At 35.1% G+C, this 22,145-nt stretch overlaps 2 protein-coding genes across 2 annotated transcripts; both read right to left on the bottom strand.

Annotated features, from left to right (window-relative positions):
• Positions 1-888: 888 nt before the first annotated feature.
• LOC121247281 lies at positions 889-1,413 on the bottom strand. Its single transcript, XM_041145653.1, has one exon. The coding sequence runs from the start codon at positions 1,411-1,413 to the stop codon at positions 889-891; it is 525 nt and encodes a 174-aa protein (XP_041001587.1).
• A 12,390-nt stretch (positions 1,414-13,803) lies between these two features.
• Positions 13,804-18,975, bottom strand: LOC121246620 (transcription factor 25). The gene is made up of 4 exons (XM_041144813.1): positions 18,601-18,975; positions 17,541-18,097; positions 16,233-17,144; positions 13,804-14,356 (listed from the first exon to the last, which is right to left on the bottom strand). Exons 1-4 carry the CDS (start codon positions 18,802-18,804, stop codon positions 14,110-14,112), a joined length of 1,920 nt encoding a protein of 639 aa, XP_041000747.1. The 5' UTR covers positions 18,805-18,975; the 3' UTR covers positions 13,804-14,109.
• Between the last annotated feature and the right edge of the window lie 3,170 nt (positions 18,976-22,145).

Genomic DNA, 22,145 nt, shown 5'->3' with positions numbered 1-22,145 from the left:
AAATTATCACTTTCATCATTCTTTCCTTTTATTTTTTATTTTTTATTTTTACATCTTTGGGAGTAGTATTTAAGCACACGCGATTCCTTGATACGTACATCAAGCAACAAATTGCATATATAATTTTACATCTTATCAATATACGTACCTCCATTATCATCATTTGAAAAGTTTGAGCGATGCTACGTGCAGCCCCCATTCGGGGACTGTATTGCAAGCTTAATTAATTTTATCTTTAAATTTTTTCAAAATTACAATAATATCCTTATCAAAATAGTATTTTTTTCATTTAATGAAGGGTTTGCACATGGGGATTGCAAATAGAATTTCTCGAAAAGTTTTGCTTGAGTTGCTAGTGTTTCTTGACTAGATTGGATTAAAGCAGTTCAACATTTTTCAATAAATTATTTGAAAAACTAGTCAATGTTGAACTCAAAATAATCGAACTTGACTATGTGTATTATGTATACGATAGAAAAAAGCAGACCTCTGTCATATACCCACAACAAATTAAATATTTTGATCCTTCCTTTCCCTAGTTCTCATTCTACATGCATTAACTTTACTTCTAAAACTTACATCACTTTCTTAGCAAAACACACAACTCAGCGTTAGACCAAGTACTTGATTCCCCACAAAAAGTAGTATTTATAGGAGAAAGTACATTTTTCCGGTCATCCCCTAAAGAATTTGTTTCCATAAGAGTGTCAATCCCTCTAAAGTAAAAGAGGTAATGTGGCAAAACAAGTACAAGGCCGCCATTTCTCTATATGGAAATGCATCATCTGATGTCCATGACTTCCATTAAAAACAAAATGTCGCGGCAAATGTTCATGCATAATCACTAACTTGCACTTTGTCGTACCTTAAATGCACGAATCATATTGATTAATACGGAACAGACACTGTTAATGGCGTTTCGCTTTCCCTAGATCCATTTACCGGAAGCTTTTCAGCTTCATCCGTTGCACCTTGCAAATCGGTTGCACGGTTTGATTCCGGGACATCACGTCCTGTATCATGGGCACTATTGTCCTCATTTCCCAACACAACGACTGCCCCAAAATGCACACGACGTTGGCCGCAACCACAAGGAGAGTTAAGCGGGGACTCTAGGCTCCGTGAATTGTCTGTGTTTGTTGCACCACCTACGGGTGGGATTGGTCCATGACTGCTATCCTGCTCATTCAGTTGTGGGTCGGTGCTGGTTTTGATGCATCTATATAAATAAGTGAAAAGCCAAAAGGCCCATGGGATTCCAACCATTATCATTCCCACAATTGGATACCAAGATGCAGAGTCTGTTTGTGGGACGAAAATGTAGAGAAAAAGGAGAATTCCTCCTGTTACTATGCAGGCAAAGAACATGAATGAGATGACGTATACTCTAGCATCCCCTTTCCTTTCCTCCATTGAAGACGAAGATGAAGACGAAAGCCTCTCCCTTGTTTTCCTTGTTGTTAGGTATCCACTAATAGTGGTGCATGAGAAGGTCGTGGAATCTAGAGGTAACAAATTCTAAATTGGACACCATATAGAGGCCGTTGAAAGCGCATTGGTTTGTTAGTTGAGTAACCGTTTAATTTGCTGTCTTGCGGTGGATACTCTTAACCGTGGGATAAAATATAAAAGAAAAATTAATAGGTAGTCAAGATGACGTCGTACTACGATCATATCTCTACATGCTATTTAATTAATTTTTTTTTTTATATATTTTAATTGACATAAGCATCTTATCATAGGATATGGAAATGTGGATCTATATTTTGCCAACACTTAATAACCTATTACAATATTTAAAGATAATAAATGTTAGATCTACTCATATTATATAATGAAATTTATATACTGACGTAACTTAATGTAATATGCCAGATTTACTTTACAAAAAAAGGAATTTTATAGTATGATAGACCACATTAAATTATATTAGTAGATAAACTTTCTTGTGTAAGGTTTATATACAATCATCATTGTTTTTTTTTTTTTTTAAATTAGGAAATAGGTTAGTACCTAGAGCAGCTTAGTGCCCATCTAATTACTATACTAAATCAGAGACTCAGGCATGAGAGCCAGTGGTAAGGAAATCAACATCTCTGTATCACTTGGACAACAACCGAGTTCCTATCTTTTAGTGAGATGTCTTCCCCTTCTTTTTTATTCATTTGCAAATTGTTACTAAATAAATGGGAAACCCCCATGATAGAGGTAGTGTCCACATGGGTGGAGAAGTTTCAAGAAGTTAATTAACTCCCTAACACAAGTAGTTAAATAGCTTTTAGGAAAGTTATTTAACCACTCCTGTAATTTTAAGGAGATTTATAGCAAGGAGAGTTGTGCATGCTAGTTTTTAGAAGTGAATGTACAAACAAAGACCTCTCATCTCTCTTTACATTTTCCTAGAGCAACCATCTTATGCTCTTGATCTTTACGTGTGAAATTATTTAAGAGACTCTAGTAGTCTTCTAATTTACGTAAAGGTACAATCACAATAATTTGTCGTGACCGGTAAGACGAGTAAAGATTTAGGCTAGTGGAAATTCTGTATTGCTTGAGATAAGTCAAATTAACCTTATATAACATTGGTATCAAAGTCTATGCTTTTTTCCCATATAAATATGATTACATGTTTGATGCTTTGGAATGAGTCTAAAAGTATGTAATTGATGATATGCCATGATTGTTTGAGTTTTTTTATTTTTCATTTGAGGTTATGCTATGACATGTTTAAGATCAAATTCTCTACATGAAAATATTCTTTATAATGTAAAAAACATGTCCCTTCAATTTAATGAAATTTCGTTGCATGTAAAGGGAGAAGTCCGAAACCTTAATTTTAAAATTAATGTTAGCACTAACACTTTGAGCCTAATTCCAACCAACCATATGTTATTTTTATCAAAACATATTTTATATGGTTAGAAAGCTGGGTTCATAAGCTTTACATTTACATATCATACATTGTATTTGGATTTAAAATGAATAAGTTATGACCAATTGAAGATGCGTGGTTGAAAAAAATAAAGAAAAATGGGTTAAGGAAGAAGACGATGAAAATATATTTTTTACTAATTCTTCTCTCGATCTTGGCAAGTGTACTCCACCCTTGGACTTTTGGTCACTTTTTAACTTATGGTATGATAGTACATAATTAAATATATAAAAGACATCTAACATGTAGAAAATTTAACATGTACATATATATTTATATATAAATATAACATGTACATATATATTTATATATATATATATATAACATATGTATTACAAATTTTAAAACAACTTCAAACGAGCTAAGTCAAACTTATACGAGTTTTTCACAAATTTAAACTGAGTTAAATATAATTTATATGTAAGGTGGAAAATCTAAGAAGTAGATGATGGTCTGAGATGAGATGGGCTGGGCAACTATATAAATGGAATGAAGAGTGAAACTATACGTTGGGGGTTTTAAGTGATGCGGTGCATTTGGAAGATCAACAATATTAACGTAATGAAGGTCGAAACGATGCATTAGGGACTTAAATGATGCCGTGCATTTTTTAAGATCAAAAGGATCGTCGTGGGAAGAAGAATTACATGCTAAGTATTAGCATTAGATGTTATTAAAACAACTGTGTTAACTTACTTTGTCATAGAACTTGTATAAAAGCTAGAAAACTTTAAACTAGTTGTTGTTCAGAATTCTTAAGATTGAAGTTCGTTTGGAGGTCAAAGATTCCTCAAAAATCTCTTCCTAGAATAAAGAATTGAGTTTTTGGGTTTCTTTCCATTCTTGTTCTAAGTTCTTACATTATTTTCCTATGTTATTTCTACTTGTGTCTTGTTATAATTGAAGGAAGCAAGTGACAAGCGGTGTCAGAGAGGCCAATCCTCTCACGGCAGAAGGTACACGAGTAGCTCTGAACTAAGAAGGTTCCCAAAAACAACAAGAAGCTTTCCAAAAGCAACTAGATGATCATCAACATGCTATGCATGACATTAATGATAGGTTAGAAAAGCTCACTGACATGATCAGAACCTTAGTCAAGAATCTTCAAGTAACTCCTTCTGGAGAGGGTTGTTTAGAGACTAGAGTGGCGAATAATGATGAATGGTTCTTTGTACCTTGAGGAGTGAGACTGGATTTTCCCCATTTTGATGGGAGTAAACATGCTGTGTGGATTTTCAAAACCACCCAGTATTTTAAATTCCATCAAACACCTTCAAACTAGAGGCTTTTGATGTCCTCATATCACATGGAATGAGAGGCATTGATATGGTACCAAGATGTCATGAATTGTGGAATTTTTAATGGATGAGACTCATCTGTGAGGGCCTTACAAACTAGATATAGGCCAATAGTTTATGATGATCCTATGGAGGCTCTAACTCGCCTTAAGCTAACATCTTTAGTGGCTGTTTACAAGGCCCAATTTGAGGGTATCTCTAATAGACTTAAAGGCTGTCGAAGAGGCATAAATTGAGCTATTTTTTGAGTAGTTTAAATGATGAGATTGGTTTGCCCATATGAATGCTCAATCCTATCAACCTCAATGTAGCTTTTGGATTGGCAAAAATCCAAGAGGAGTATTTGCTGACATCTAGGAGGTCATGGAGGAATATGGGGGCAAACATTGAGAAGGGGTTTTATGAGGCAGTGTTGGAAGGAAATGGAATACAAAATCCAAACCTTCTAGTTAAAAAGATTTTTTTTTTCTTCTTAGATGGAAGAAAATAGGAGAAAAGGCATTTGTTAGCACTGTGAGGAAAAATGGAATCAAGCACATGTGTGTAAGAATCTAAAGGTCTATTTGGTGCAAGTTGAGGATGTGGTAGTGGAAGGTGCAGAAACTGAGGAGGTCAGTCAAGAGTTCAACACTTCGATGGAAAAGTCAGGGATTGAGGAGGAGAGCTTGGCGATTTCTATTCATGCGATCATAGGGTGTCCTAACAATAGTGTCATGAGATTGCTTGGAAAATTTGGGGCATGTTTAGTGGAGATTTTAGTGGACTCAAGTACTCATAACTTCCTGGATCTACTAGTAGATCAAGTAGCCAAACTTAAAATCCATAGTGACACGAGTTTGCAAGTGAAAATGGCTAATAGAGACAAGGTCTTGAGTAAGGGAAGATGTGAAGAAGTGGTTAAGATCTAGGGCTCAAGATTCATAGTTCATTTTCTTGTTTTGACCTTAGGGGGTTGTGATATTGTGCTTGGGGTTCAGTGGTTAAAGACCTTAGGGCCCATTAATAGGGACTTTACAAGTATGTCCATGAGTTTTATGGTGAGGCAATCCAAGGTGACCCTACAAGGGTTAAATTATGATAATTGGAATACACAAATTGAGAAAAATTATTTGGAGTCCTCTTTAACAATAAGACATGGTTGGATTTTGCAATTGGTATCATGGGAACAGGGATAACAACCTGAAAGTCATGTGAAGAAAGTGATTGATGTAATTGATGAGTTTAAGGAGGTTTTTGGGGAGCCAGTGGGGTTACCTCCAATGAGGACTTTTGATCATCATATTCCCTTGAAGGAGGGAGCTACTCTAGTGTCAGTCAAACCATATAGATAACTACACTACAAGAAAAAAGAAATTGAAAAGATTATTCAAGATTTGCTGAAGCTAGGGTAGTGAGACCTAGACAAAGCCCTTTTCTTCACCAATTTTATTGATAAAAAAAGGTTGATGGAAGTTGAGGAATGTGTGTAGATTACCGTGTACTTAATCAAGAAACCATCAAGGAAGAATTTCTCATACCTATCATTGATGAGTTGCTTGATAAGTTGTTTGGAGCCAAGGTATTTTTTAAGTTGGATTTGAGATTTGGTTATCATCAAATTAGGGCACTATGAGTTTTTAATAATGTCTTTTGGCCTTACCAATACCCCTAATACTTTCCAAGACTACTTAAATGATGTATTCAAAGTCTTTCTTAAGAATATTTGTGCTAGTCTTCTATGATGAAATTATGGTTTATAGCAAAGACTTGATCGAGCATGAGGGACATCTCAGGTCAGTATTGGAGGTGTTGAAGAGGCATAGTTTATATGCTAAAATGTCTAAGTGTAAATGAGTTGAAGAAATTGAGTATTTGGGCCATGTTATCTTAGGTAGTGGGGTGAAAGCAGGCCCATCGAAAATTGTCTCAATGTTGAAATGGCCTATTCCTACTTTTTTGAAAGCACTGAGAGGAGTTTTAAGCCTTACAGGCTATTATAGGAAATTCATAAAGCATTATGGGTTCATAGCAGCCCCATTAACTATGTTGTTGAAAAACTCATTCCTCTGGACTGAAGAAGCAACCCAAGCCTTTATGGAATTAAAAAGGGTTGTCTTGAAGAAGCAACCCAGCTCTTATTTTAGGAAATTTTTTACTTTTTTGATATTTCTCTTGTATCTTAAATAAGATCACTAGCATGTACAAAAAAATATTGAAATATGATTCTGATTTCATGGTATCAGAGTTAGTGTTTTTTTTTTTTTTCTAAACCTAGCTATCAATGATGGAAACAGCTGTTAACTATAAATAGTCGATGACTTATGAAACTCACGATAGTAAAATAGAAGCTATCTCCACCATGGGTTCAATTGGACTTGATAATTCATCCTTTCAACTCACGGTGGAGAAGCTAAATGGGAAGAATTTTTGTGAATGGGCCCAATCGATTGAGCTCATAATCGAAGGCAATACCTTACCGGCGAGACAAAAAGTCTAGCCTCAACCAATGCTTCCTCCCTAAAAAAGTAGAAGTCAGAAAATTCAATGGTGACTACTTGGCTTGTAAATTCTATGGGAAGTTAAAAAAGGTTGTGGGTCCCACGTGTAAGAAGGTTTTGAGTTGAGATGAGTTTAGTAATTTGAAAGTTAGGTGTTTGGATATTAGACCCAGTTTAAAATTAGACTGAGCTCAGCTGAGTCCTGCAATCAAACGTAGCCTAAGAGGCTATGGCAGATGAAGCAAGGGGAGAGGGAGGTCACATATTATTACATGGAGATGACAACCCTCTGGCAAGAACTCGTTTGAGCTTCGAAGAAGAATGGGAGCACTAGCGATAGTGTGCGATACAAGAAGCGACTTGAAAATGAAAGAGTTTTTTAATTTCTTGCAGGTCTTAACCAAGACTTGGATGACGTTCGCAGAAGAATTCTTAGCCAATGTCCCTGCCTTCAACACGTGAAGTCTTCTCGGAGGTGAGGCGAGAAGAAAATAGGTGTAAGGTAATGCTGAAGGGGATTGTCTCTGCTAGACATATTGAACCTGAAATGGCTGCCTTGGTGTCTCGGGACACTCTTACTAGATTAGGTTCAATGGGTGCAACGGAATCAATGTGTTTATGGTACCTTGAGGATTTTTGGGAAGAAGTTAAAGTACTCTTAGACGACTTCTCATATCAGATTATCCACTCTTATAGGGAGAACAATGCGGTTGCAGATGGTTTAGCCAAAATGGGTTCTAAAGGAATTTCAACTACTTGGTTTACATGGTAGGAACTACCTTAGACAATGAAGGGATCGTTCAAGCTAGATAAAGTTGGGGTGTCTTATTTGAGACTAGTTTAATATAATGTAGTCCTTGAATTCTTTATTTGTGTCCTTTGTAATATTGGTCCTTTATTATTCCATGTTATTCCTCCACCATAAGTGAGGTTATTATGAATAAATGATGAGGTTTTGTCCTAAAAAAAAAAAAAAGAAAAGGGCGTCCTTGGTGTGAGCATTGCTGAAAATCAGGACACACAAAAGACATATGTTGGGAGATACACAGGAAACTATCTTATTGGAAACCAAGGCAGAATAGCCGAAATTGTGCCTACCAAGCTACTATTGATCATCAAGCCAAGCAACCTCAAGGGGAAAAGAGCAAAAATCCCACTCCAAGCAATGCATTTAACGCTGAACAGTTGGAGCAACTCTATAAAATGATTTCTACCCTTTATGCATCGAGTCAGTCCTCCACAAGTGTCCCTTTTGGTTCTTTAGCACTCAGAGGTAATTTTTTAAAAGCCTTAAGTGCCACCTCTCAGCACAAAGTTCCTTGGATTATTGATTCTGGTAATTCTGATCATATGACTGATTCTTATTATCTTTTCTCCTCATACTCACTTTGTGCTAGAAATCTAAAAGTTAAAATTGCAGATGGCTCGCTCTCATATGTTGCAGACAAAGGGAGTATCTAAATCTCTGACTCTATAATACTAGAATCTATTCTTCATGTCCCTAATTTATCATGCAATCTGTTATCTATTAGCCAGTTGACAAAAAATTCCATTTGCTTGGCTAAATTTCTTCCTTCTCATTATGTTTTTTAGGACCTATCATTGGGGAAGACGATTGGCAATGCTAAGGAGTGTGAGGGGCTCTCCTACTTTGAGGAGGCTAATGTGAGCTAGCAACGTCAAATTGCTATTTGTGATTCTACATCTATTCCTAAGTATAGTGAACTTTTGTTATGGCATTTTAGAATAGGTCATCCCAATTTTCAGTATTTGAGACTTTTATTTCCTTCCATTTGTTCAAATAAAATATCTCTTGGTTTTCAATGTGAAATTTATGAACTTGCTAAACATCAGCACACTTCTTTCTCAAAATCCAACAAACCATCCAAACCGTTCACTATGATTCATAATGATTTATGAGGACTTTCTCATACTCTTAATCGTTCCTACACAAGATGGTTTGTTACTTCTATTGATGATCATACTGGCATTTGTTAGGTTTACCTATTGAAAGGCAAAACTAAAGTTCATTTTGTGTTTATCAATTTCCATTCCATGATTCAAACACAGTTCCAAACAAAAATTCAAATTCTTCATACTGATAATGGCACAGAATATTTCAATAGTATGGAAAATTATCTTCAACAGCATGGGATAATTCACCAAAGTTCATGTGTCAACACCCCCCAACAAAATGGGGTTGCCGAACGAAAAAATAGACATATTCTTTAAGTTGCTCGTGCGTTGATGTTCACTACAAACAAGCCAAAAATATTCTAGGGAGATGACATCTTAACAGCTACATATCTCTTTAATAGAATGCCTAACCATGTCCTTTCTTTTGCAACACCTCTAAACAAATTCCAGAAAATTTTTCCTACCTCTCGTCTCAGCTCAAGTCTTATCTCTCAAAGTGTTTGGTTGTTCGGTCTGTGTCCATGTTCATGATCACCATCGGAATAAACTGGACCCTAGAACTCTTAAGTGTGTTTTTATTGGCTATTCTCCTACCTAAAAAGGCTACAAATACTATGATCCAACCACAAAATAATAATAATAATAATAATAATATTTATTAGCCTTGATGTGACTTTCCAAGCAACCATGAGTCTCTTTCCAATCCTTGATCTGAGCCTACTGATCAGGTAATAGCTCAAAATTGTCATGAGTTCTCCTCTAATAAATTTGAGCCTACTGATATTGATTTACCTATTGCTCTCAGGAAACAAACTCGGTCATGTACTCTCTATCCTATTTCAAAATTCATGTCTTACAATATTTTGTCTACATGGTGTCATGCCTTTACTTCTAACCTTGATAGTATAAAAATTTTAAAGAATATTTAGGAAGCCTTAGAGATTCCTAAATGGAGAGAGGCAGTTATGGAAGAAATACAAGCCTTGGAACAAAATGAAACTTGGGATGTGATGAATTTGCTGAGAGGGAAGAAACCAGTGGGCTACAAATGGATTTTCACTGTGAAATATAGAACCGATGGGATAGTAGAACGGTACAAAGCACATCTTGTTGCAAAGGGCTGTACACAAACCCATGGCATTGACTACACCGAGACGTTTGCACCTGTGGCAAAGTTAAATACAATTCGGGTATTCTTGTCTTTGGTAACCAACTTGGATTGGCCACTTCAACAACTTGATATTAAGAATGCATTTCTAAATGGCAAATTAGAAGAAGTTTTCATGACATTACCACCAGGTTTTTGTAAGAAGGGTGAAGAAAATAGAGTATGTAAACTCAAGAAATCCCTGTATGGGCTTAAACAGTCTCCAAGAGCATGGTTCGATAGATTTGCAAAGGTGATAAAGGGTCAAGGATATCGACAGGGACAATCAGACCATACTATGTTTTCCCAACAGTCCAAAGATGGAAAGAAAAAAAATTCTAATTCTATATGTCGATGATATAATCCTAACCGGAGATTATCTAGTGGAGATGGAGAGGTTGAACAAAGTCTTATCCATTGAGTTTTAAGTAAAAGACCTGGGACAAATGAGGTACTTCTTAGGAATGGAAGTAATCATATCAAAGAAGGGAATTAGTGTCTCTGAGCACAAGTTTGTTCTTGATCTCCTAACTAGAACTGGCATGCTTGGTTGTAAACCAAGTGACACGCCCATCGAAGCAGGAAAAAGAATAGGAGACTTGGAAGACTTGTTGAAAAAGAAAGATATCAGAGATTAGTTGGCAAACTAATCTATCTATCACATACCAGACCTAACATTGCATTCGCAATGAGTGTGGTGAGTCAACACATACATTCACCAAAGGAAACACACCTGAAGCTATGCACAAGATCCTCAAATATCTCAAGGGTTCTCTGCGCAAAGGACTATTCTTCAAAAAATGTGAAAGCAAGGAAGTAGAAGTCTTCACAGATGTTGATTGGGCAGGTTCAACAGAGGATAGAAGGTCCACCACATGGTACTGTACCTTTGTATGGGAAAATTTGGTAACTTGGAGAAGCAAAAAACAAAATGTAGTGGCCAAAAGTAGTGAGTTTAGAGCAGTTGCACAAGGAATGTGTGAAGGATTATGGTTACGAAAACTCTTGGAAGAACTACATGTCACAGTAAAGTTCCCTATCAAACTCTACTATGATAACAAAGCAGCAAGAAGCATCTCTCTCAATCCAGTTCAGCATGACAAGACCAAGCATACAGAAGTGGATAGACATTTTATCAAGGAAAAGGTTGAAGAATGAACCATCTGTATGACTTATGTTCCTACAAAAGAGCAAACATCAGACATCTTCACCAAAGGGCTATCCAGACAAAGTTTTAATGATTTCCTCTGCAAGTTGGATATGATCAACATTTATGATCCAACTTGAGGGGGAGTGTGGAAATCCCGATAAATATGGAGATGGAGCAATTAGTGGTAGATATCGAGATATTGTATTAGTGGAGTAATTTATGGTAGATATTATTTAGGAAGTTTCTGTTTTCCTGTCAATTAGTTAGGCAGATTTCTTGCTCTTATTCTAGGAAATTATTTCCTTCTTTGATATTTTTCTTGTATCTTCAATAGAGATCACTAGCATGTATAGAAAAATACTGAAATATGATTTTGATTTCATTATCTACATATGAAAAGGAGCTGCTGGCCTTTATGTCTGCAGTAAGCAAATGGAGACCATGCTTATTGGGACAATCCTTCAAAATTAAGGCTGATCAACAGACTTTGAAGTACTTATTGGAGCAAAAACTAGGGACTGAGTCTCAATAGAAGTGGTTGTCTAAGTTGATGGGTTATGATTTTACCATTGACTATAAAAGAGGGAAATATAATATGGTTGATGATGCACTCTCAAGGAAGTCTGAGGAAGAAACAACTATTGTAGTTTTAATCACATTTCCAACCATTATGGATTGAGGAATTGAAACAAAGCTATCAAATGTCTCCCTCATTCAATGTCATATATTATCCACTTCAACAGGGTCTAGAAGGTCTGAGGCATTACACAGTGCATCAGTGTCTATTATTGAGAAAATGGAGGTTAGTTGTGGTTTCTAATTCTCCATTCAAAGCCAAGATTTTATAACATATATATTATAGTTAGTAGGCTGGGCATGTAGGGTGTCATAAAACACTGCAAAGAGCTAAGCTGGACTTTTATTGGGAGGAAATGCATAAGGACATTAAAAAGTTTGTCAAGGAATGTGATGTGTGCCAAGCTAACAAGCATGAGACCCTCCATCCAGCTGGACTATTGCAACCATTTCTCATTCCCAACTCTCCATGGTTGGATATTTTCATGGACTCCATTGAAGAACTGCCTCTCTTAAATGGGTTTACAATGATGTTCACAAGGGTGGATAGGCTAACAAAATTTGCTCATGTTTTTTTTTTTCCATTTTTTGATCCTTATACAACAAGCAAAGTAGCCCAAGTATTGTTTTTTGGAGTCTTCAATTCAAGTTGTATGAGATGCCTAAATCCATGGTCTTGGATTGAGATCCAATTTTTACAAGTTCTTTTTGGAGGGAATTGTTTCAGTTGCAAGGAAATTCACACAATTTCAGCTCTACCTATGACCCACAGTCTGATGGGCAAACTGAAGTATTGAATAAGTCTTTGGAGGCATACTTGATATGTTATACCAATGACAAGCCATAGGAATGAAGTATGTGGATTCCAATGGCAAAATGGTGTTATAACACTACATGTCACTGTTTCATTAGGATCTCTCCTTTTGATGCCCTCTGTGTTTATCTACCACCCAAGTTGTTGCCTTACATTTTAGGAACAACTGCTAATATTACAATGGATCTGCAGTTAGAGTCAAGAGAGCAACTTGTGCTAATGTTAAAGGAGAATTTGACAAGAAGAACTGAGAGGAGTTTTGAGGTGTGAGAATCGGTTTCTTTTAGGCTCCAACCTTACAAGCAGAAGACAGTTTGTTTGTGCCACAATTTAAAACTTGCTCTAAGGATTTATGGTCCTTTTCAAGTGCTTGCAAAGATTGGGACAATGGCTTATAAGTTGAACCTGCCATCATCTTCAAGGATATATCCAGTCTTTCAAGTGTCATGCTTGAAGAAGTTGGGGCAAAATATATCTCCACTACCTACACTACCTCCTCTGGATCCACAAGGGCAACTTCAACCTGAGGCCGAGTCTATTCTAGAGAGGAGGATGATTGGCAATCATGTAGCAATTGAGGTACTTGTTAAATGGTTGAGGGCACTTGGGGAAGATAATTCTTGGGAACTATTGTGGAAGTTATGCAACTTTTACCCATACCTTGTAGACAAGGTCCTCTAATTTTAAAGGGGGGAGGGAGGGGGAGAATTGTAAGGGTCTTGAGGTCAAGGGCCTTAAAGAGGAAGGGATTGTAAGGGGAAAAACCTACGAATGAGGTGATGGTCTGAGATGAGAAGGGCAGACAACTGTATTAATGGAATGAAGGGCAAAATGGTGCGTTGGGAACTTAAGTGATATGGTACGTTTTTAAGATCAGAAGGATCGTGATGGGAAAAAGAATTACACACTGAGTATTAGCATTAGATGTGATGAAAACAATTGTGTTTACTTCCTTTGTCATATAACTTGTATAAAAGCCAAAAAAACTCTAAACTAACTATTGTTCAGAATTCTTAAGATTGAAGTTCATTTGGAGGTTGAAGATTCCTCAAAAATCTTTTACAAGAATAAAGAATTGAGTTCTTGGGTTTCTTTCCATTCTTGTTCTGAGTTCTTGTATTGTTTTCCACTGCTATTTCTGCTTGTGTCTTACTGTGATTGAAGAAAGCTCGTGACAGTATAGGAGTTTGGCTCATATAAAATTCGAACCAATATTAGTGTTTATGAGCTGCTCATTCATTAAATAGATCGAGTTCAAGCCAAACTCAAGTTGTTCAAGAGTTGCTCTGTTCATCTACAGCCCCTGAGGTGCAACGACAATAATGAAAGCCAGTGAGAAAGACACGAGAAATACTTTAAAATTTCATCAACCAAACATAAAACATTGGGTGTCAAGAGTCTAGACCTATTGATAAGTAAAACAAGTACGGAACAGATGGGTACCATTTATTATCATGTAAAAACACAGTAAACGACTAAACGTACCCAACACTTCCTAGTAAATCTATCTTCGGTAAATTTGAGAAGAAATAAAGTATGTTTTACATCCAAAGAGTCAGTCCTCTGTAGAATCTACAGAACAGTTGCTAAAACAATAGTAAACCAGGCACCAATTTACTAGATATAGAAAATTAACTTCCGAGAGTGAGGACACTAAAAAGAACTTTCCCTTCTGCAGGAAAAACCGATATATATCATCCACCTTATTAAGAAACAGAAAACATTTCATTAACAATGAGTATACTCTAGCCGCCATTGCCACCTCAAAATAATATCCATGGCCCTAAGGTGGCAATTCTCAATCAGCGCCTCCATCGTCTTCATCCCCATAATGAACCCATGGTAGCATTGACTCAAACAAGACAGCCAGTGCATTCCGATTTGCAACGTCACGAGGAGCATGGCCATTGCCAGGTTGATTGGCAACTTGGTCTTCATCCTGTGCAAGCCCCCTCATCCTTGGGTCACCAATAAAGTTTTGAAGGTTTTCAGGTGGAATAGATGGCACTGAATCTGAGAAATCTGAAACCAACAAATGGCCATACCTGTCAACAAAAAGAATCTGGTCAACCATATTCCCAAATACAACAAACTTAAATAATGCAATAGAACTCTGCACAACCATCATAATAACAACGCTCCAGAGAACAAGATCCACATCCAGCTGAGAATCTGGGCCTAGTACAAATATCTTAACTATATACCAGCCTACAAAATTATTCGTACTCAGTATTAGAATAAAGGTAAATTAAACTTTTTTCCTCCTCCATGCCATCATTTCATAGTCAAATATGCCACCAAATTTTAACCAGCTGCAAGTCATCTTCGAATAAAAACTTTGCGGAGGGTACATTTTGAATCAGAAACTACCAGTTTTTCAATTTGCACACCATGTTACCAATGCCATCAATCTCGACACCAAACTATCGCTTTTTAACATTTTGCACTTTTGATTACAATCTAACTGTCAAGAATATGCCATATCTTATATTTTCATCAATCTTTGCTGTTAAATCCAAACCAATGGAGCAAATTGCCTAAAAAATGGTAATTGGGGGATGCAAAATATGTTTTTCCCACAAATTATTGTTTCTACATGTCCCTCCATCCAATGTAGCCGTTAACTTGGACAGAAAAATGCATTAATAGAAGACAATCGATCACTTGGGATCTATGAAATGACCAGATTGACCTTAAAGATTAATTTGCACATTTCACTCAAATTACCCGAATAAACCCAAAACACAACTTCCTGAGTCTAAAGAAAAATCTCCAGAAAATCAATCAGAAAGAGAGACCCAAAGTAGAAGAAATTAACAAATCTTCAAAACAATATTTAGCATACCATCGTGTGTTTGATGATTGAAACAAACTGAAGATAGCCTCAGTTCTATAATGCTCCAAAAGAACTTCAAGCATCCACTCTTAGCTAATTATCCAAATCCACTCTTAGCTACAAATACCAAGCACTAAGTCCTGTTTGGAACTTGGATTGAACTGAGATCATCTCAGTTCAGTCTAATTTTAAGCTAAGTCTAACATACAAACACTCAACTCTCAAATAACTAAATTCATCTCAACTCAAAACTTCTTTACACGTGAAACCCACAACCTTTTTCAACTCAATACCTCTTTACACGCAAAACCCACAACCTTTTTCAACTTCTCATAAATACATCTAGACTCATCTTAACATCCAAACTCATCTTAGATGGGCCCCACAAAACTCGTCCACCATCTCAACTCACTACTATTCATAAAGAATTCAACTCATCTCAACTCAGCTCAACATCTAAACAGGGCCTAAATTACACCAAGGAAAACCTTGAAACCAATAAATAATACCTTCCTTTCTTCACCTCCTTCCCTTCCCTTCACTGCAAAATACCACGTCTTCACGTTTCTTCCCCTCTTAACAACCAAAGCCTAGGACACAATTGAGACCAGATATCACATTGGTGCATTTTTGGTTTATTCTAGTAATTTGGGTGAGATGGTGCATCTAGTCCTTCGTATTTAAATTAGGGTTTATTTGCTCTTTTTATAGCACCATTTACATATGCAGTTCCCGTGACCATGTATGTACCTATGATTGTTTAGGACAAAGAAAATTCAAAACATAACTCCAAATTACTAGACAAGTATCGATTTAAAGTTTGATGGTGTATTTAAAATATGAGAGTTGTTCAGGGGAGGGGTCAGAACCCGGCTGGAAAGACCTACATCTACTACCCTTCCTCAAACCTTCCCCTTTTCATAATAATAAGGTAAGCTTGGGTTCCAAACCTTTTGATGTGCGGTCTCAGTGTAATCTACTCTACACTCAATTAGCACACATGCATTCCGCAATCCAAGAATTTAATACAAAGCATTCTAGTTAAAGAAAACTAAGAAAAAGGGAAACCAACTTAAGATACTCACTCATTCTTCTCAGATGGGAATGCTTCTTTTCTGACACAAGCCCAATCATTGGCATCACTCTCATTAGTTTCCATTGTCTCGATCACCAGTTTTGCCGCATCCTGGAGCAGTTTTTGCAGTTCTGGAAGCCTCCAAATAATGTAATTCCTCTCTACATATATATTGATCAAATGATCTAAGGAGGGTATTCCTGTTTGATCTGATCGGAAGAAAGAATGCTTGACTATATCTATCCATACTTTATCCTTCAAAGGTGCCTTTGCAACAAGTTTCTTTAGGATAGAAGGGTGAAGCATCAAAGCCTGCTTCATAAGATCATTTGAAGTAGAATTTGAAGAATCCGCATGATTATCTTTTGAGAAGTGCTGTTGCTCAAGATAAAACCTGCTAATGGCAAGTGAATATGAGAAATTTGGATACAACCACAAGGAGTTGTCACTTTTATAGTCCTCAGAGAACTGTTCCAACCATGCATATTCCTCTGCCCTCAACGATAAGTAGTCAATGCAAAAAATGGCACCCATTGGATCGTCAGAATCCAATGATAGCAACAGTTTACAAACTTCCAGAGCAGATCGATGACAGCCTCGTCTGTCCATATTTCTCATGTGAGTGAAAAGTGATGTGAATAGCGGTTTGTTGGTTTCATGGCTGAATTTCAATTGGCAATTACCCTGCAAGGGAGTGAACATAGGATGCCATGCACATTCCAAGGCATATAAACTCTTTGCTGTGGCATCCGCTGACTTTTGATGTTCACCCACAAACTTTAAATATTCCGCCATTGTTATCAGTGAATCTATGTGATAAGGATGGTGCAACAAAATGCTTGCAATACTATTAAGATCATGAATAGCTTGGGCAGCTACAAATGATTTTTGAGCTTGATCATAGGATGGCAAGTGTACATATCTAAATCATGACAACAAAGACAGAATTAGGGTGCATGAGGATTGGAGTAAACAAAAACCATAAAACAGTAAATTGGGATATAGTGAAAACTACAAAGATAAAGGTAAAGAATAAAACAAAGGAAATGAACTTGAAGGTAGAAATTACTGTCAGTACCACTACTGCCCTGGAGAGGGCTAATGCACCATAAATTCTAGAATCCACCATATAAAATTATAGAAACTTCTATAACCTAAGCTTAGTTTTAGATGTGTCAGAAGCAAAGAGCAAGTTCATTCGATGCGCAGATAATGATATTAGTTTTCTCACACTCGGTAACAAAAGACCAGCCAAATCGAGGTATCAGTATCTGAAAAGAAAATGCATCAAAACTGAGCAACTGAGGAAGATGTTAACCTAAAGTAGTGGTTCCCATCCTTTGTTTCCAGAAATTCCATGGACAAAGAACCATCCCAGCGAGGCCAATAGTCTGAAGGAGTGACAAGAACAGTCTTTCTATGACTATGGCTTCCAAATCGTCCACCCCGTATCTGTCTAGAACTGCCAGCTTGACTATTTTTCTCAAATGATTTCACCACTTTAGAACCAAATATTCTTCGAAGTTCATTTTCAGCATTCAAATATTTGGGATCCACGCGTAATATTGAGGGCACGTATTGTTTCACCAGTTTGTCACCAGTCTTCACATTCGTGGCTTTGGCTTTTCCAGGGACACCATCGTTACTAGAAGATTTACCCTCCACTTCTAAAGAGAGAGTTTCTAAGATCATATCCAAGGGCTTTTCAACATTATCTGCACTCGACAAAGAGCCACCCTTCCCTCTCTTCTTCTTCTTTTTCTTTGACTTGTGACTGGATGTCACAAGCATATCAACGTTACTTTCCATCAGTGAAGGTTCTTGTTTAGTAATATTTAGCTTCAAGGTTTCTTCAACGACTTCCGAATCATCCCCCTGCAGTCAAAATGATCGTCAATAAAGTAAAAATCGAATGCTACATTCTTGCCCTTTCTGCAGCCACCAATATTCTATTGATTTTTGCTTTGAAGGGGAAAAAAAAAAAAAAATGACCCAATAAAGAGATGCCTAAAACTAAATAAAAAAATTTAGAATCTTCTTGACATCAAGAAATACTCGAGACAGCTAGGCTTGATCAAAAGCAAATAATTTGTATTATATTAAGAGTTTGTGTGGGGAAATGACCCTCAACAACCTAAAAGTCCTACATGGTTTGGGAATTAGGATAGCAAAACGGTCGCTTATGATTAGAGTAATTGGAGAAGAGGGGCTTGGGTATGGATTTCAATTCCTGGCACGAATTACCTGAAAAATTAAATAAAAGGCCACATTCAGCCCTTCAAAACTCAATTTTGTTCACTCCCCAAATATCATACGAAGAAAAGAAAAATCAAAGAGATGGAATGAATCAGATGGTCGTCGGGGTTAGAGGCAGAAACCTCTTCAGGGTCATCTTCGTCGCATAGAAGGTGGAAGGGATTGATTGAGGAAGGAGGGCCTGAACTGGAGGATTCAGATCGATTTCCATTCAGCTGCTCCTCCTCTTCTTCATCTTCATCTTCCTCCTCTTCGCGGGGAAGCTGCTGCAGTCTCTGTTGCTGTTGTTGTTCTTTCAAAACCCTTTTCAGCAACCGAGCCGACATGGATTCCTTGATTGGAACGATATGCGATAAAAGAGAGAGGCGAAACTAAGAAAGAAAGAAAGAAGAAAGCAAAGGCAGAGAAGTTGCAGACGATTCGCAGCCTCCTCACACACACCGCAGCAATCCACTCTTCCAATTTCCCTTCTTCCTCAGTGCCTTTCCTATCGTTCAACCCACCACTCTACGACTTGTAGTTCAGTGTTTTTATTGTTTGTTTTTGTTTTTTTATATATTAAATCGAATTATTAAAATTCTCAACAAATTTTATAATTCATTTTCAAATATTATTCAAATAAAAAATATTTTTCAACATCAAATTTTTAACTTCTTCATATAATCATTATCTAATCATTATCCAAACATAAAAATCAATACAACTTTTATAAACCTTAAAACAAAACATAAAAATTAATACAGATTTTATAAATTTTAAAAAAAATTATATTAAAAATTAAATTCAAAAAATTTTATAATATATTTATTCAAATTTTTCTTTCTCTATTTCTAAAATCTAATAAAATATTTTAATTCAAATTATTTTTATTACTATTTACATCATTATTAGATACTCAACTGTTGAAACTAAGGGTGCGTTTGGTTATCAAACTCACCTCAACTCATCTCAATTCATCATTATAATTTTTTTAAATCCCAATATAAAATATAATAAATAATTTAATTTTTTTAAATTTTAAAATAATAATAATATTAAAAAATAATATTCTAACAATATTTTATCATCACAACTCAACTCAACTCAACTCAACTCAACTCAACTCAACTCACTTCAACATCCAAACACACCCTAACACGATGTTTGAGAGCGTTTGAGAGTGTTTGATTAATAATGTTATTGTCTCGTTACATTCATTAATAATGTTATTGTCACGTGACACTAATAATTTAATATTACATATAAATTAATAAAAGAATAAATACTTTTAATTTTATTTATATAATTATGCTGTCAGTTATTAAAATGATGAAAATTTTGAAACTCCATATTCGATATGAAAAGGAAAAAAATGATAGAATGGAGCGGATACTCAATGCATATAATATTATCTATTAAGTTTACATATGTGTAGAAGTACTTTTAATCACATTTGACACGAAACACATATCTCATCTCATCCACGTTACTAAAAATGTATAAAAGCAATTCTAATTAATACCAAAATGAGTCATTGAGGTTTCACATATTTGAAAATTAGACTCATAAATAACTAATTCAACAAAAAAAATTATTAACATGTGTGTTGGTTCGGGCCATCATGACGAATCGAGATTATACAATTAGGCTCTACTTGGATACGCAGTTGGTCTCATCTTAACATTTAAACACTACTCAAATACAAGCACTTTTCATTTTCTCTTTCATATTTTTTCATTTAATCATTAAAACTTTTTCAAACTTTCATATAAAAAAAAAAAATTATCCAACTTTTCAAATTTCAAAAATTATATTAAGAAATTATATTTTAACAATAGTTTAACTTTATAATAATTTATTCAACTTTATCTCTCATCTATCAAAATTCAATAAAAATCTTAACTCAAAATATTTCATTACTAGTCACAAACCATATAATTACTATTCGTAAATTTCTCATCTCATCTCATCTGACTATTCAAACGAGGTCTTTAGGCACATTTAGTGGTGACTTGGGTCACCTCAGAAATATTTAATTCTTTAATGTTTTGCTAATGTTTATATTTTCTGATTTTTTTTCTTAGTTTTTAAAAAGAGTCACGTTATACAGAAGTCTTACACTCTGCACACCACTTAAAAATATGTGATTTTACTTTTTTATCCTCATATTTCATATCGTATAAAATATAAAATATGAGAGAGTAAAATCATATGTTTTTAAATAGTGTGCAAGAGTATAGGGTTTATGTCTAAAATTTTTCTTTTAAAAATATTTTGGTTTTAAATAGTTTTTGGGTTTTTAGACCTACTTTATAAATTTTTTTTATTTTTTTATTTTTTAATAAATTGGTTGAGTTAGCATTTTTGTACCACACGTTGGATGATTGGTTCTAAAGTGACGTATTTAGTACACTATTGGCTGATCTAATAGGAATAAGATGTTTAAGAAATGTGATGAGACAATGAATTTGTTAATAGTAGTAAAATAATTTGTGAATAGTAGTAAAATTATTTAAGTTAAGATGTTTTATTGAATTTCGAAAACTGAGAAATAAAAATTTGAATTAAAATATTAAAAATTTAAAATATTATTATAATATAATTTTTAATATGCTTTTTTGTACTTTGTTTAAAAACTTGAAAAAGTTGTAATTAGGTAATGATTAGATTAAAAAGTTAGAAATTTGAAATTAAAAAATATTTGTATTTAAGTGATGTTTGGGAAAGAAATGAGATGATAAATTTTGATATAAGATGTGATGAGATGAAACCATATTTATTCCCAAACAACTCAATAGCTAATGGTTTTAAATTCGAGAAATTCTACTCAATATTTATACACTACACACATATTTTTATTTTTATCTTTTTATTTTTTTTCCTTAGCAGGTGTGTGGTATAAAAAAAATAAGAAAAAAACTCTTCAAATCCAATTATCAAAATGAGATCCACCATTAAAATAAAAGAAGTTAACCAACGACGAGGAAAATATAATATTGGTTGCCTTCTAGGGGGTGTGTGGTTACGACAGAATTGGCATGTGGGTCAAGATATATCCATTTTTTTAAATGAAATGTACAAAACTTACATATTCTAAAATATAAATATCACTTATCTTCCCGAATATGTGAAAATATAAGAAATCATTTAGCCTTTAACCCAATTTATATACACATATATATATATATATATTAATTAGGTGGACAATGTGACATTTATACATGCGGAATGCCAACGACTATATACCATTACTGAATTTAAGGAGAGCTTGGTGGAGGAAGTTAATTAATCAATACTAATGGAAAATACGTGGTCCAATCACACGTTGCTACCTATTAATCGTAATTTCTTTAAAAGATGGTCAATTACAAAATCAGTTCTTGGATTGGTGGAGAGTTTGCAAATCACTCCATCGGCCTCAATTTATTATAATTTACTTCTTGAAATGTGAAGATGAGTTGGGATGAGTTGTAAATTCAACCCAATCCTTTTGTCGATCTCCCGTTAATTCATTTAAGGATGACACGACATTCAAATGATACATCAGAACCCTTATGTAAAAAATTAAAAAAAAATGTAATTTCTTTAAAGTATATAAGAAATTTGAAAGTTTAAGATAAATGAAAAAAAGTTACAAGCATTTAAAAGTAAAAAATAAAAAACAATTAATAAAAAAATTCAACATAGA

The sequence above is a fragment of the Juglans microcarpa x Juglans regia genome, chromosome 1S (genome assembly GCF_004785595.1).
Source record: "Juglans microcarpa x Juglans regia isolate MS1-56 chromosome 1S, Jm3101_v1.0, whole genome shotgun sequence".
NCBI classification, from domain to species: domain Eukaryota; kingdom Viridiplantae; phylum Streptophyta; class Magnoliopsida; order Fagales; family Juglandaceae; genus Juglans; species Juglans microcarpa x Juglans regia.
Note: the sequence above shows the minus strand (reverse complement) of the source record. Positions and strands in the feature narration are given on the sequence as shown.